This window comes from Notolabrus celidotus, chromosome 6, assembly GCF_009762535.1.
Source record: "Notolabrus celidotus isolate fNotCel1 chromosome 6, fNotCel1.pri, whole genome shotgun sequence".
In the NCBI taxonomy this organism is placed as follows: Eukaryota; Metazoa; Chordata; class Actinopteri; order Labriformes; family Labridae; genus Notolabrus; species Notolabrus celidotus.
In genome coordinates, this window is record NC_048277.1 from 25,007,699 (window position 1) to 25,023,346 (window position 15,648).

General features: G+C 36.9%; 1 protein-coding gene and 1 long non-coding RNA gene across 4 annotated transcripts in view; one reads left to right on the plus strand and one right to left on the minus strand.

Moving 5' to 3' along the window:
• Positions 1 to 698: 698 nt before the first annotated feature.
• LOC117814115 lies at positions 699 to 4,735 on the minus strand. Its single transcript, XR_004631510.1, has 3 exons — positions 4,650 to 4,735; positions 3,498 to 3,964; positions 699 to 2,073 (listed from the first exon to the last, which is right to left on the minus strand). It is a non-coding gene; the product is annotated as an uncharacterized LOC117814115 (long non-coding RNA).
• A 6,104-nt stretch (positions 4,736 to 10,839) lies between these two features.
• Positions 10,840 to 15,648, plus strand: part of LOC117814943 (neuroplastin-like) — a 40,019-nt gene continuing 35,210 nt past the window's right edge. For all 3 annotated transcript variants that reach the window (XM_034686533.1, XM_034686531.1, XM_034686532.1), the window contains exon 1: positions 10,840 to 11,200. In XM_034686533.1, coding sequence (XP_034542424.1) covers positions 11,110 to 11,200 — 91 coding nt within the window. In that variant the 5' untranslated portion in view covers positions 10,840 to 11,109. The remainder of the gene's footprint in view (positions 11,201 to 15,648) is intronic.

Sequence of the window (15,648 nt, forward strand, 5' to 3'; positions counted from 1 at the left end):
TTACAGACTGGTTAAAAAACAAAAAAAAGAATTGCCCTTTACTCTCTTCATACACTCTGTGCAGGAGTTGAATTATTTAGTTCAACCAAAATTTAGGTTGAGTCAGCATTTCTAATGTTGACAATCATTGTTGGGCATCTAAACTTTGCTTCAAACTCCAATAGAGGACATCACTGGGACTAAGCCCATGTTTTAATAGTGTAATAGTTTAAATGTTGAAAATCGCTGAAGGTCTGAGCAGCGTTAATAGCAAATATTGACCATTTCTATTTCAAAATTTGATCTACTTGCAGTATTTATTTTTGTAGAATAATGTATGTGTATGTTTTCACAGTGAACTGTTGTGTGGTGTGTCACTCTGAAATGCAGGATGTGGTGAAGGACAGAATAGAGATATAATGTGACACAAGATACATAATGGTGTGATCTTGCTCAGGCTCAAGAGCCACGTCACAACAATCACAATGAAAAGCCACTTCCTAGACCTGAACAGGAAGTACTGTAGAGCTGTTGACTGCAAAGCTTGAGCTGAAGTACTGCATTGTACTGATGAATATCATTAAAAATCAGAGATCAGACTGTTACATCCATTGATGATATTTTATTCTGCTTTTAAAAAGGAACTTACATGCTATAAGATAAAAAAAAATGTCCTGTATAAAAACTTAATTTGCATTACAGGTTAAAAAAAAGTCCAAAAAACTAAGTACAAAACAAAAAAAATTTGTTCACATTTTAAGACAGAATTCACTTCCAAAGTTACATCTTTCTTGATCATGAAACATTTTCACAGTTAGAGAAGCAGGTTTTCAAAGAGTAAAATCTATCTTACATTTTTAAGAAACAGGAGAGACACAATCTACCAACCCCTGCCCAACATTCCCACCAGACATCAGCTTTATGGCAACAGTTTAGCTAGCGGTTAGAGCATGTGCATCTCTCGTACAGGAAGCTAAAATGAACAAGACTTTGGTTTTGAGGTTTGTCAGTTTTACCAAAATATGTCCTAAACCAGATTATTCAGGTCTTAGCATTTGCTACCGAACAAACAGCGTGTAGCGTAAAAAGCACAGCTATCAATTTCACTACCGGACCTGCCAGCACATATCATTTTATACACAATATTTACATGTGAAAAACAAACATCTTGTTGTTTGTGTTTCCTATGGATTTTCTGGGGGACATTGAAGGGGAACAGATTCAACACCACATACCTCCTCTTCAGTTTGACCGGGCTCTTCACACTTTTCATTTTGCCTGCTGTTTCTTGTGCATGCCATGTAAACCATGAGCGCCACCAGTAAGAATGAGACGATACAATTTCCCAACCCCTAAAAAGTGGAGATTTAACAGTTGGGAAAAAAGTAAAAAATAAAAATGATGTGAAAAACACCCAAGTGAAATAAAGGAGACAAAAAAATTTATGAGTGACAATATCAGAATTGACACAACAAAAAATCACTGTATGGCTCATAAAATGTGTTAATGTGATTGTCTGTGGACATGAGTAAGGCTTGAGTAAATACAATTAAATGGACCCCTTTGGCTTCTTCGATTTTTTTTTGAGTTGAAAAAGTTTTAGGTGAAGAGCATTCATACCTCAAACTATGCCTTTACAAAATGAGGAAACATTAAAACAGCAGTCTATCAGCCTTTACACTGTTTCAGTGAATTTATACAGAAAAATCAGAACAGTGCAGAAAAGCATTGCTTGGTCAAACAAATATGCAGGATGATTGAAAGCAAAATCATACCCCTTAAGTGATAGAGCTGCAGCTCTCCATGATATACATTATCAATAATAGATTTCTCCCAAATCTACAAGAGATGACATGATGAAATTCCCAAGATCATTCCAAAGCTACCTTCCTCATCTACTTAATGGGCTCATCTATTCTCATTTCAAAACGAAGAATAGCCAAATCTATTGGAAAGTGCAATGTTATCTTGATCCTGATTGTCCCTGAATTGACCAGTTATATTACTTTCTTCAACTTGCGCTGTCTCTTTGCAGCAACAGCGGTAGATTCCTACAACAAGGGCCAGCACAAAAGCAAGCCCCAGTCCAATGGCCTAGACCGCAAGACAAAGAATAACACAGAAAAGACCAATCAACCTGGTTATCACATCTGTTAACCATGACATTTTTTAGCAGAAAAGGGAGGCATATAAAGTTTTCGGACACCCTTAAAATTTTACTCAATCTCAAATATTATCATGAAATATTTGTGAAACATTTTTTTTGTGTTTCAAAAGGTGTGGCTGCATTAGACAGACACAAACAAATACAAATGATATCCATCCATCCATTATCTTGACCGCTTATCCCGTTAGGGGTCATGGGGGCTGGAGCCTATCCCAGCTGGCTTTGAGAGGCAGGCAGGGTACACCCTGGACAGGTCGCCAACCTATCACAGGGCTAACACAGAGAGACAGACAACCATTCACACCACATTCACACCTACGCAATTAAAAGTGATCAATCAACCTGGTGAGCAAATTTTTCGCATGCACAGAGAGAACATGCAAACTCCACACAGAAAGGGACCTGCCCGGCTGGGGACCCGAACCAGGAATCTTCTAGCTGTGAGGCAACAGCACTACCCACTGCACCACCTTGTAGTACAAATTATATATTTTTCTGTTTATTTTTTACAAAAAAACTAACAAAACTAAATTGTTGACAGTTTCAATATCAGTTCTCAACATTGCATCAAAGTCAACAAATAACAGTATGTGTTCAATGCTGAACAAAAATAATGCCATCCAGGATTTTTGACAACCTTGTAGGACCTTAAACCATGATCTAAAAGTTGGCACATACAGTGCGGGTGGAACACTGGACACCAGTTTGGTTTGACCACTGCTGCTGAAGCTCCTGTGATGTCATTCGGCAGTTTCCCCTGCACATGCGGATCAGGATACGGCCATTTCTTGCTGAAGAAACCCTTGGACGCCCAGATCTTGGTTTATCTTCCAAGCTGTTGGTTTGTCTGTATTTCTGCAGTGTATCCAACTGCTGATGGACTGCATCTGCACTTCCTGGCTATCTGATGGCAGCTGTACCCTTCCTGGCTGAGAATCTGTATCTTCAAGCTTGTACTGCGTTAGGTTCCTTGTTTTAGCCATTTTTGTCTCTGAAGAACTTTCAAATGTGCTAGCTTTATATACAGATCACTGGTACCAAAATGACCCATTACTCAAAATTTCTTATGCATTGTTATGGATTCAATCAATTTTAATTTTTTTATGGCTTTTTTAGGATTTGTTTAGCATTTTGGCTTAAACTATCCTAAAAGAAATTGCTCTTGAAAAATAGTGATTCTTAATGCAATATTTCACAAATGCATGGGGTGTCCGAAAACTTTTTTCCACCACTGTGTGGCCCACATTTGAGACATTTAAATTAAGCACTCATGAAAAGGGGCTTTTGCCTTGTTGGAAGATTTGAAATATGCCCATCCAAAATATCTCAGAGATATCAGATTGGTCCTTACCTGAGACAAAGAAAACCATCCTTGAGTCTTTCTCACGAGATCATCCTGAGATAAGCTGTGATTGTATGGCATACACCATTTCCGAGGACCAGCTTTGTCAATTATGACAAACCTTCCTGACCACCATGTGCTAGCACAGGCAAAGTATTGTCCATCAAAGAACAGCAGGATGAGCCATACAACAGGGGAAACAAGGCTGATGAATATATCTCTCCTCAACTCTGCCGAACACTTCTTGCATCCTCGAATGCTTAACAGCAGCACGAAAACCATAACTGCAGGTAGAATAAAAAATGCTGAAGCGAACACAGCATTCCAATTTGGGTCACAGGGACACGAAAACTCCAGTTCTGTTAACTTCTCCAAGCAAACAAGGATGAAGCTGAAAACCCCATTTAACACAATAGAGCTTCTTTTGATTTCATTCATCACTGCAGTCAACCAGGCTCTGTTTGTCATCTTTGATCCTGTATTAGAAAAGAAAGAAAAAAAAGAAAGAAGATTAAAAGTCTGAGAAAAAGTGAATTCCTGACGATGAAGCAAGTGGTAACTAAAATAACTGATGTCTTGTTTTTGTTTTCATTTTCAGAGAAAAACAAAGTTATCACTAACTGCATTGTCTTGGACCATGAAGTTACTTTTCAACTGATTACTGAAGGTGTTAGATATGTTGTATCACAAATCGTGTGCTGGAGACATTTATTATTGGAATCAAAGAGTCATAGAACCTCAAAACACAGGTAGTATGGGTCACACTTGTAACCTTTAAGACCAGTTTTTTTTTTAAATTGTGTTTCACTCAGGAAGTGAAACTTTATTGCCAGAGAAGCTTCAACAAACAAAATGTTGAATCTTTTAATATCTGTTCCAGTCATGTCTTCACGTTTTGCACAAATTCTAAGAAATGTATCGTTAGGTATCGGTATTGATAAGCAGTATCCATATTAACAATGATGAAACCCCAACAATACCCATCCCTAGTTCCTTGGCGGTAATAAGACGTATTATATTGTGTACAGTGTCTATTTGTGTGTCATGCTCATCCAGTCTTACAGAAAGCTAAACAATGACGAAAAGAATGGTTTCACTTTCTGCCCTAAATTATCACCACTTCGAATGGTCACACACTGTGTCATATTTGGAAGCACCTACCGTTTATGCTTCAGACTGAGGCAAACTGATGATCACTTCTGTCACTCTTTCTTCGAACCCTGAACAAGAACCTACACTCTTCTACATTGCAACTTGCGGAAGAGCAGTATTTATATCAGTAAAATGTGAGTGGGTTGAGTTTCAGTTTGATTCAGAACAGGAAATAGTAGACTACAAAACCACCTTTGTTTTTCACAATACATGTTGAAACTACATTTAACACTAGAAAGGATCTGGAAAAGAGAAAGAGAGAGAGTAAGTACAACACTAGAAAGGATCTGGAAAAGAGAAAGAGAGAGAGTAAGTACAACACTAGAAAGGATCTGGAAAACAGAAAGAGAAAAGCACAGGAAAGTCTGGCTTGTCTCTTTTAACCCTTTGAAACAAGTGACAGAAACAATCATCACATTTTAAAGCAAAAAAACCCACAGGTTTAATGTCATTGTAACCGTCAATTCCTGGTTTCAGTCTTTTTGATAAAGATGTTAGCAGCAGTTACTGTTTCGGCAACGAGAAAAGACCACACCCACTTGGCAGGCAGGAAATAAATGATAATAATAATAATAATGATGATGTTAATAATAATAATGATAACAACAACAACAACAATAATAATAATAATAATAATAATAATAATAATAATAATAATAATAATAATAATAATAATAATAATAATATTACACTGTATTTATAAAAACATTTGAAAAAAGATTGCCAAAAAAACACAAGACAAGATACAGTGAAACAAATATGAAGAATTCTGAAACATATTTTGTTAATGACAAAGTTAGTGTTCATAAACAAGTTAGTTTAATGTGCATTGCTCTAATTTGATATTTTAAGTACTTAATGAATGTCAAATAGAATAAAAGGATATTTATCTGAGTCAGGATGTGGAGTACAAATTCATTCAAACTATAAATATAATGAGGTCATTAGATTCTACACAGTTTTTCATATTTTATTTTGTTAAGAAAAATGTTTAATGTATCTGCTGTACATGTAATGCATTAAAAAAAACCACTTAATTTTTTGTGATATAAAACCTACAGATTTAATCAAAAGGAAGTAGTTCACCATAATGCTGTCTCAACATTATCTCGGACATTAATATTAACTCACCTTAACTTGAGGATACTTAGAGAAAAAATACTCTCCTCGATGGGAAAGTGAATCTCTCTGAACTATTCTCAGTCTTGTAACTCAGTTTTGATCTCTTCCCACCTCTTTCTACCGTGAGAGTTTTCTCTCTCAACCTCTTGTTATACTCTCACTCTTTTTTCGAAGTCAGGAAGCTGTTTGATTCTGTCAGTTGTACTTCCCTAGAAGAATGTATCAACTTCACAATATATTGTAACGGCCGTGGGGGCCTGTGGGAGTATTCTGTCTGTCATGTTTAGGAGCTTGCAGTTTAAGCGCTTCTGATTGGTTACATGGTTTAATTTATAGAGTGCTGGGGAGCAAGGGCTGCTGGGAAAGTGTTTGTTGTGTTGGACCATGACTCAGAGTGTGTGTTTCTATGCTTCCGATTGACTTCTGTCTGTTGACTTTGAGTCAATAAATAGCACCACTTGGAGGCAAGCGGTGTATGGGCCACAGGTGTGATTTAAATCTGAAAACACTGTCTCACTGTCTCTTTACTTCGGCCGAGCTCGCCACAATATTATTAAAAGACTGACACAGTAAATGCGATGAATATTGAAGCATCTATGATTATTATTTTGGAAGGATTGCTAGGCAGTTAGAAGTGTAAGAGGCCCAAATTTTTACCTATCCGGAAAATGCTGAAAACAATGCTATTGGGGTGCTGGTTTAGCTCAGTAGTGCCTCATGTGCAGAAGTTATAGTCCCCAGAGCAGGCAGCACAGGCTCAAGTTCAACCCATGGCCTTTCCTACTCTCTTTTCCCAATTCCATACTCTATTCTGTGTCCTATCTTCTCAATGAAGACATAAAAAAACTCAAATAGTAATCTTTAACAAAAACAATGCTACTTTTGAAACAGCAGGCTTTCAACAGCGCTCTTAGATCAAGCCTCAGGAGCACTCTTTCAAAAATACATGACATACTGTGAAGAAAGGAACAGAAGGTGTTTCATCTGTAAAAATCAAGCTGTATAAACATCAGCACAATCAATTGTTTGGATGTAGTGTAGTTAACTGTATGAGACAAATTCCTCAGACATTTTTGACACTGATGATTTTATTTTTCACTAACACATCAACAAGCTCCATAAAAACTAGCAAACAGAACCCATCAGATTCTACATGTTCTGCGTGTCATTGTCATGAAATATTAAAAAACTCCTTTGCTACCTGCATTCCAAGGCACCCCATGTAAAGACCTCATGAGGTTTACTGAACTGATGCCCTGTCTGTGTCATGTTGGATACATTGTATAAGACATTTCTTGTGGCCTCTCTGGTAAACCGACTACAGTGACATGCAAATAAACATTTGAATAATCACAAACCACAGCTTGCACAGTGTCTGCGAAAGTGAAAGTAAATCGCATCAGCATTTCACATGTGAACACAGCTAAGAAGTGAATTATAACATCAGCATGTGAAAAGAACTAAAATGCAAATTACATGATTTAACATTGAATAAATAACTAAATATTATTTGAATAATCTGGCCATAGAGTGAGAAAAGACCATCACAAAACATATAGTCCAGTGACAGCAGACTTTATTGAAAAGATCACAACAAAATGTGTTTCACAAAAAATACTGTGGCCAGTTTTGCTTTGAAAAGTAGTGTTTGAACAATAATGAATGTGTCTCATGCTGCCTTTGGGGTTAGTCAACATTTAATTGTTTTATTGCAAACACAAGATGGACATATATGAAAATAGATATAAGTATCAAATGAAAGAGTCAATCACCCTCCTATCTTCTCACTCCACATTTTCTAACTTCTAGAAGAGTCTAAAGAGAGGAGGCTCGGACCTTTATTTCGTGGTTGTGTTACAGTGACCTGATTGTTCATACATTTAAAGAACAGGAAGCCAGGGTTGTGTCTTGCAATTGCTGTGATAATGTTTCCAAAATGGACCAACACACAGACACGGCTGAGAGACCAAATTCAAAACATAGCTGAGGGGACACCTAGAGAAAAGCTATAGCAGCGTCCACCTGTCACTCAAAGTGATCATGCCTTTATTTAAACATTACCATATGCCTTATATGATTTAAAATGTGAGGCAATATACAGTAGACATTCAACCACTGATTGTTATGATCAGAAAAACTAAGCCAAAAACTTTTTTAAAGCCTAACAGGGATTGACTTGCCTCTTGAGCCAGCCTCAAGTGGCCAGTTGGGGAACTATAGATTTTGGCACTTGAGGTTTCAGTTCGGACCTTCCCCTCTCAAACATCTGCTTCATATCTTTGAAGTGCATGTATCATTCAGGTCCCTAATCAATTAGTATGACATGATCAGTGGTGGAAAAATAGAAAGGGCACCAGTGAGCAGAAAGTCCTAAACACGATTGAGATTAAAATTATGTTTCTATGACACTCAGACAGTATAACTTGAAGTGTAATAAGTGTTGTAGGTATGAGGCTGCCATGCCATTACCCTATATTAGTTCTAAGAGCAACAGGATTAAAAGTCTACTTAAAGCCTCAACACGTGTGAGGTCAGGGCTTAGTCGGCCTGTGAAGCTTCTTGACCGACTGCACCATTTAAAGTCAGGAGGTATTAGGCACAGTATAGCCTATCGTTGGTCCTGACAGAGCCGCCATATGGGATGGAAAAGTCAGGATGATTCTATGGGCCCCAAAAAATATTGGAACTTTACAGTAGGGAAGTATGGGCTTAATGGGGCACAGAATTCCTGGCAGTGCCCCTGGGTCTTGATCAATATTTTCGAGAATACTCCTAACTGATAGATATACTAAATTTGATAGGGTAACTTTGTAGCCCAACATAATTCACTCATGTGAAATTATCCTAAAAAAATTAGTTAATCTGGCAACACTAAACTTTAATATGTTTTATCATCGTTGCATACACCCCTCCAAAAACAAGAAAAAAAAACGTATTTCAAGGTACCTTTACCTTAAAATGAGCAAAAAAATCTGCCAACAATTAAAATTTGCTTTGTAAGTTATCTTAAATTAAGACATAGTATTTAGAAAACTGTGATCTTGAAATTAGCAGGGAAAACTTATTTTAAGCAATATTTAATTATCTAAAAGCTCAGTGTCTCAGAATAAGCCAGGCATGCTTACAATTAATATTTTTTCACTCCAAAAAAGATTTCTTCACTAATGCATTACATGTCAACTTCTTCATTTGAGATATATTCACCTTAATTTGAGTTGTATTATAGCAGCACTTCTCTAGGTTTAAGACCATCTTGTACTTGAAATAAGATTACAAAGTTTAATTTAAGTATTTTGAGATATAATGTCTTCTCATAGTTAGCTGGATATACTAATATTCAGTCATGTTGTTTTTTTAGGATAAGCCAGCTATGCTCAAAAGTAGGTGTTTCATTGTGTGCATGTAGTTTGAGGATGTATACTTTTATGTGGCTTAGAAAAAAACAGTGCCTGAAAACTGTAACCAACCCTTAAATAAAAAACTTTTCTTTCTTTCTTTCTTTTATCAATGGAGCTGTTTTCTGATAGATTCTCCAATAAAATGCATTTACTTAAATCAAGTAAAGTGTTTGTCTTAAATCAAGATTATCCGTCTTCCACAAATAAGTAATGGTGGGTGTATTGATTCTGTGGTATTGATATATCGATATTTACATGCTACTCATTTGAGTATCGATTACTCTAATAAAATATCGATACTAATTAATAAAAGCGCAAGCGTCACTTCTGGTTCTTTTAGGGTAATTTACTCAAAAGTTTTGTACCGACAAATTCAGAGACATCATGATCACGTGTCATTTTAACAGTAGTCATGGTGAAGAGGCTGTTTTAAGCTTTCCACTCAGAGAATTTAAAAAGATGATGTTGATTATTTATTATTTGTGTGTTTTTCTAAATGTATTTTCATTGTTTAAAAATGTATGAAATGTAAAATAAACCTTGTTTCTTCTAAATTACAACTCAAAACAAGATAATTTCATCGAGATTGTTCGACTTAACAAGATATTTAAGATGCATTGTCTTAAAACAAGTCCCTCCATCTTGCTCAAATGTTACTTGTTAAGTAAATGAATCTTAAATCAAGTGGGATAAGACATTTGGACTAAAAATGAGAACATTTCACTTGGTAAGATTTTGAGTTTTTGCAGTGTACCTACGCTAACACTTAGTGATGGAGAAAATAGTCACATTTATATTTCTTTTTAACCAGATATTTAAGATGCATTGTCTTAAAACAAGTCTCTATCTTCCCCAAATGGTACTTGTTATGTAAATGTGTCTTAAATCAAGTGGGAAAAGACATTTTGACTAAAAATGAGAACATTTCACTTGGTAAGATTTTGAGTTTTTGCAGTGTACCTACGCTCAACACTTTATGGAGAAAATAGTCACATTTATATTTCTTTTTAACAAGATATTTAAGATGCATTGTCTTAAAACAAGTCCCTCCATCTTGCTCAAATGTTACTTGTTTAAGGTGCTGTGAGGAACTTTTGTTTTGTGCCGATTCTGGCCCACCCCTTGTGAACAAAGTGATACCTCTTATCTCTTGTCCTATACATGCAAAAGTATGTTTTTCAACAAAAGCCTCATCCTGTTGTGTTCAACAGTCAACTTTATCAGGAAATGTGATTATTTTCCATGAAAACAGTCAAATAAAGGATGTTTCTGAAGCAAGATGTCTATCATCTGGTCTGACACCTACCCCCCCAGGGCGGTTACAGGCATTAAAAATTACAACAGAGAAGGTGCCAGTGTTGCTGCTGATGGACTTGTTTGCTATTGAAGGTTATAAAGAGGCATCAGTATCATTTTCAGTCTGTTTCTCAGCCATTTCAACACTCCTCACAGGGCCTTTAAGTAAATTAATCTTAAATCAAGTGGGATAAGACATTTGGACTAAACATTTCTCTTGGTAAGATTTTGAGTTTTTGCAGTGTACCTACGCTCAACACTTAGTTATAGAGAAAATGGTCACTTTTATATTTCTTTTTAATGGACCTGATTTCTCATCTCTGCATGATGGGACGTTCTATGAAGTATGGTGAGGTGCCCGTCCTCCCCTCCAAGATCTCGCGAGATGTAAGACAACACGGGTCGTTTAAAAAGGTGGTTCCCCTACTGCACCGGGCTGACAGTAGAGAGCTGCACAGGTAGCCGACAGTAGTACGGAAGGCTCCCACTAGTCTACCTAGCGACACTGCCTGCCCCACACTGCGTGACACTGTTGGCGTTACTGGAGGTGCGAGCTCTTTAGATAATCCACCCCGCATCATCATCATCATATCCCGCATCAGGTCACCTTAAAGCTCGCCTATACCGGCATTTTCCATCCCTCGTCTTCGAAGATGATACCTGGCAAACGAAGAGCTGCAGTCATGTCCTTCTCGGTGGTGATATTTGGAGCGCTCATGCTGCAGTCCGTGTCTTCCCAGAACGGTAGGAAATGATGCATGACGCTCATCTCACATCATGGTTGAAAATGCGGTTTTTAAGGAGGCATGCCTCTTGCTTTTCTGCATCGGGGTGTTTTTAATGAATCATTACAAGACGTGTCTGTGATTAAGAATGCTGTCAGTCCGTCACGACTGCCTCTCTAGCTGCCAAGTCTCAGCAGATAATCCCTAAATGCTGCACTTAAAGAAACGTATATCAGTCCAATGAAGCGCTTCTTTTTTGGCTTTTGAAACCAAGGGCCAATAAAACATTAATATGATACAATCTGTTTTCGTTGCGGGCTCAAGTGGGCCACATGAAGGCCTGTGTGCGGTGTCCCTAAAATGTCCTTTGAAGTGTGGAGCTGAATACTCGAGCCGATCAATCAGCAAGGACAAGTTAACTGTTCATTTGGTTGAGAGATTGAGAAAGGTGCATGTGGGAATTGGTGTCAAAATTATGCGAAAAATCTCCTCTTCTCCTCAGAAACACAAACACACACAATCAACATGCTGGGTCTGCACAGGTATGCCAGGATAAGGCTCAGGAATTCAGGATTTAGTATCCAGCAGGGTATCCTCTCCCATACTGGGTGCAGATAAATCCCTGCATCACTCCAGCGCCTGCTCCTGTAACAGAGCACAACATGTATGTAATGAGATGTAAGACCTCCAGAAGAAGTGCGGCTCTGTAAATAGCATCAGTCCATTTTGCTGCATGCTTCTATTTTTAGAGCAGAGATGCTGCACTGGGAACCATGGCTTTAATGTCCTCTTGCAACAGTGAATCTGTTAACTCTTCGTTGAGATGCGCTGCACTGCAGGATGGCATTGATTTCTCAGCACTGCTCCTCTTGTCCGAGTGACCCCTCTGCTCATAAATCTCATTCCCAGCAGCAACCAGTTTGGAGCAGTGGGAGTCCTGTTTCAGCTGAGTGTTAGTACGTCTGTATTGTATGCTTTTTGCAAACATTATGTGAGAGTGATTTTTATTCAGCCTAAGCCCTTCCCTGGAGTTGACCAAATGCATTACACATCTCCTATACTGCACACCCACTCGTAACATCTTTAATCAGTGCTCCAGGAGACAAACCTCAGAATAATGGTTAATAATGGACCGATGGCTAAATGTGATAGTCTGTTGCCTCTACCCTCCAGAAGTTGTTTAGATAGAACACTTCAGGAAGTGTCATAATATTCTTTTTATGACTGCATTTTATTATATTGTTGTTTGTCCTTTTAAGTCTGATTGATATGCTACAAGATGTTAGTCTTGATCTGATCAATGCAAACAGAGGGTTCTGTTTCTTACTTACTCAAATTACTGTAATCAAAACATTAGAAGGGATCACCTTGGGTCAAAATTACTAAATTATATTATAGTGAAGGTTTTATATGAATCTCTATTCTATGTATTATCTTTGAAGCAAGTGTCTTCATGCTCATTAAGTGTAGTACACATCATTAGGCATGAAAATAGAAGGTCTTAAAAATATAATTTACAATCTACAACCTACTTGCAGTATATTGATTATCTTCAATACTGATTGATCCAGTCATTACTTCAACTGTTTTTTAATTGAAAAGACAGAATGCATGGTGTTTCAAATAGCATCTAGTGCTAGATATTCTAAGTGTTATTTTGTCAACTGACCAAAGGATGATAAAGTAGTTCCAGTTGTCATTTGCTGGGATGTCTTACTTTTTTCATAAAACTTGTCCTAATATAACACGGGTCTTTGATTTTTAATAGTTTGACTTTGAAATTCAACAGCTATCAAGCAAACCTCAAAAACTACATGCTGAGTATAATAATAATAATTTGTAAAATAACTGATAATTTGAATTTAAATCTTGTTTGGACTTTAAAAATTAAGCGCTGAAGATCAAACCATGGCATTAATTTGAGGATAATTACAGTATGTTAGATTTTTGAATTTCTAAATGTTGAAACAATTATCAAAACCCAATAGTTTTCTTATTCTGCTCACTATGTATATATTCCTTTTTAGTATATCGTTGCTATCTGCCAGGGATTACTTTGGTTTAGATGTAATATCAGTTTATCATTAAAGTAGCTCAACAGTATGTGACACAACAGTTTTTAGTACATTAACTGGTAAAGAGGCCAGATGTACTTTTTTATTACGCTGTGGTTTAAATGGATTCATGGAGAGGTAGAGGGAAAATGTCTGCAAGGAATAACTCATGACTGTATGAGGCCATCTGTTGTCATGTTGAGCTGTTAGATTGGCAGCTTGACTCATGAAGCAGAAATAAGCATCGATTACTAACTGGTGTCAGTCTCAACAAAGGGACAGCGGTTTAAGAGCTTGATTTAATATTTTCTGTCCCAAGCATTAAGAATAACCACATTCAGCTATAAGGGCTGACAGTACGCGGCTGGAAGACAGATTATGATTGGTCTTTGGATAAATGTAGCCTTATTTAAGATGATGCAATGATTTCTTTGATGTGATGAAACAAAATGTGTTTGCTTAAGATGTGTTCAAAAATAACACTACTACATGAAGCCTCATTTAAAGCAGAAATTGACTTTATTTCTATTTACAATCAGTAAACATAGACACAAGCTCTCAGTCAGACTTTATAGTTGCAGCTCTTTCAATGTGAAGGTCAAGTCAATATTTATTTGGACTGTTTGGTCAGTCTGGAGTAAACGCTGGTGTTGGCATCTTGTGCACCGGGAAACTAACGGGTATTCCTTTTCTAATATCAACAATAAATAAATTATTGTCAAAGAGGTAACAACAAATGTGTTCATTTTGTATTTCTCTTGTTAGACATTTTTAATAGAGATGGACCAATTAAAGCTGGGGTTGGTAGTCAGATTTAGATACACTTTTTGTTATACTGGTTAAAATGATCTTTCTGTCCCGATGGCAATCAATACATAATGTGTTCTTTAAAAAGAGCGAAAAAAAAAGCCGCTATCTACAGCCGGAGTAAACCTGGGAATACACCAACCAATCCCTGCCATCAGGAGCCAAATGACGAAACCAATCAAATCCCGTCCTGCTGTTCTGCCCGCCTCCTGTGCGTACATTTCATGTTTGTTTGTGTTTTTAACTTTCACTATGATAATTTATTTTCTTACCGCTGAGTGTGACATGAGTTGACGTAGTGCAAAACACAAACGATGTGATGAGGACCGGTTTTGAATCAGTCACGATCATATGGTTGCAAATCAGTGGCGCTGGTGCATGTGAGCGGGGGCGTCGTTTTAGAGGAGCTCTGAGGGGAAGGGGGGAAGGGTTAGACGGAGTCCTGAGGACATGCTACATTCAAAATCATGCTAGTTTTCTGTGACTACCAATCCTAGATTCATCAGGCTGAGTAATGGCATTTTGAAACAATTGGTATTCGCTGATGTCTGTGCTAACAAGGCTGATTCAAAGACACTGCAGACACTGCAGGCAGCTTCATCAGTGTGGCTGCTAGTGCTTAACGCCCCACTAAATGATAAAACATTTTTCCCATCCTAAATGACAGCATATCAAATCTAAACCAGTGACTGGCTGGTTTTTCAGAAGAGTTGTCATGAAGTATAGAACAATGCAGTTAAAGATTGCTTCTGACATAAATATCAGTCATGTTCTAAAGCATTCATTGCATAGCCCCAAGATAAGTTAATTTGTATATTAGATTGTAAGTTGCATGGAATAAAGGATGTTGTTATTCAGTTGTATTTTATTAAATGCAAAACAACAACAACAAAGGGATAATGGCGTAGTATTTCAGTCAACCTGCTCTCTAAGTATCGTCATCAGCCATTAAAAACTGATATCTGTCAACTATTCATTTTTTCTTTAGTTTGGTTTTAATCTGTCACAAACAAAAAAGTCACTTAGTAAGCAAACGGAGGCAATGTAAAATGTTAATTTGATGTAAAGTTCAGTACTTAATGGACATTTAAATGGCAAAAGAAAACTGGAATCAAATAATATATGAATAAATGAGTGTGAGCATGTTTGTATTTTGGAGGTAGTAGGAGGAAATTTAAATAATGACCTAAAAATAGCTATTAAAAAAATAAGTTTGTCTGAGTTACTAACAGACAGAGTTAGTTGGAGGTAATATTGTGAAAAAAGTAAACATTTTGACATCAAAACAGTGAATAAAACTTAAGAAAGTGGTCAGATGTGTGGTGTATGTATAAAAACTGAAGGAAATAGTAATCATTTTTTGATGACTGAACAAGAAATTTAAATTTTTTATTTTTATGAAATGGTTGTGATGGAAATTTCTCACCGTTTGCCAACATTTGCAAGACTATCCCAACATAATGTTTTATTGAGAGTGAAAATAGTGAGTTGGTTGTGCCGCAGATGTTTTGAATATGCATTTAGCTTCAGATTCCCAGGTTTTTCTTAAAGTAATCATGACACAGGAAGTTATAGTTCCATCATCACAGACAAAAGACACACAAGC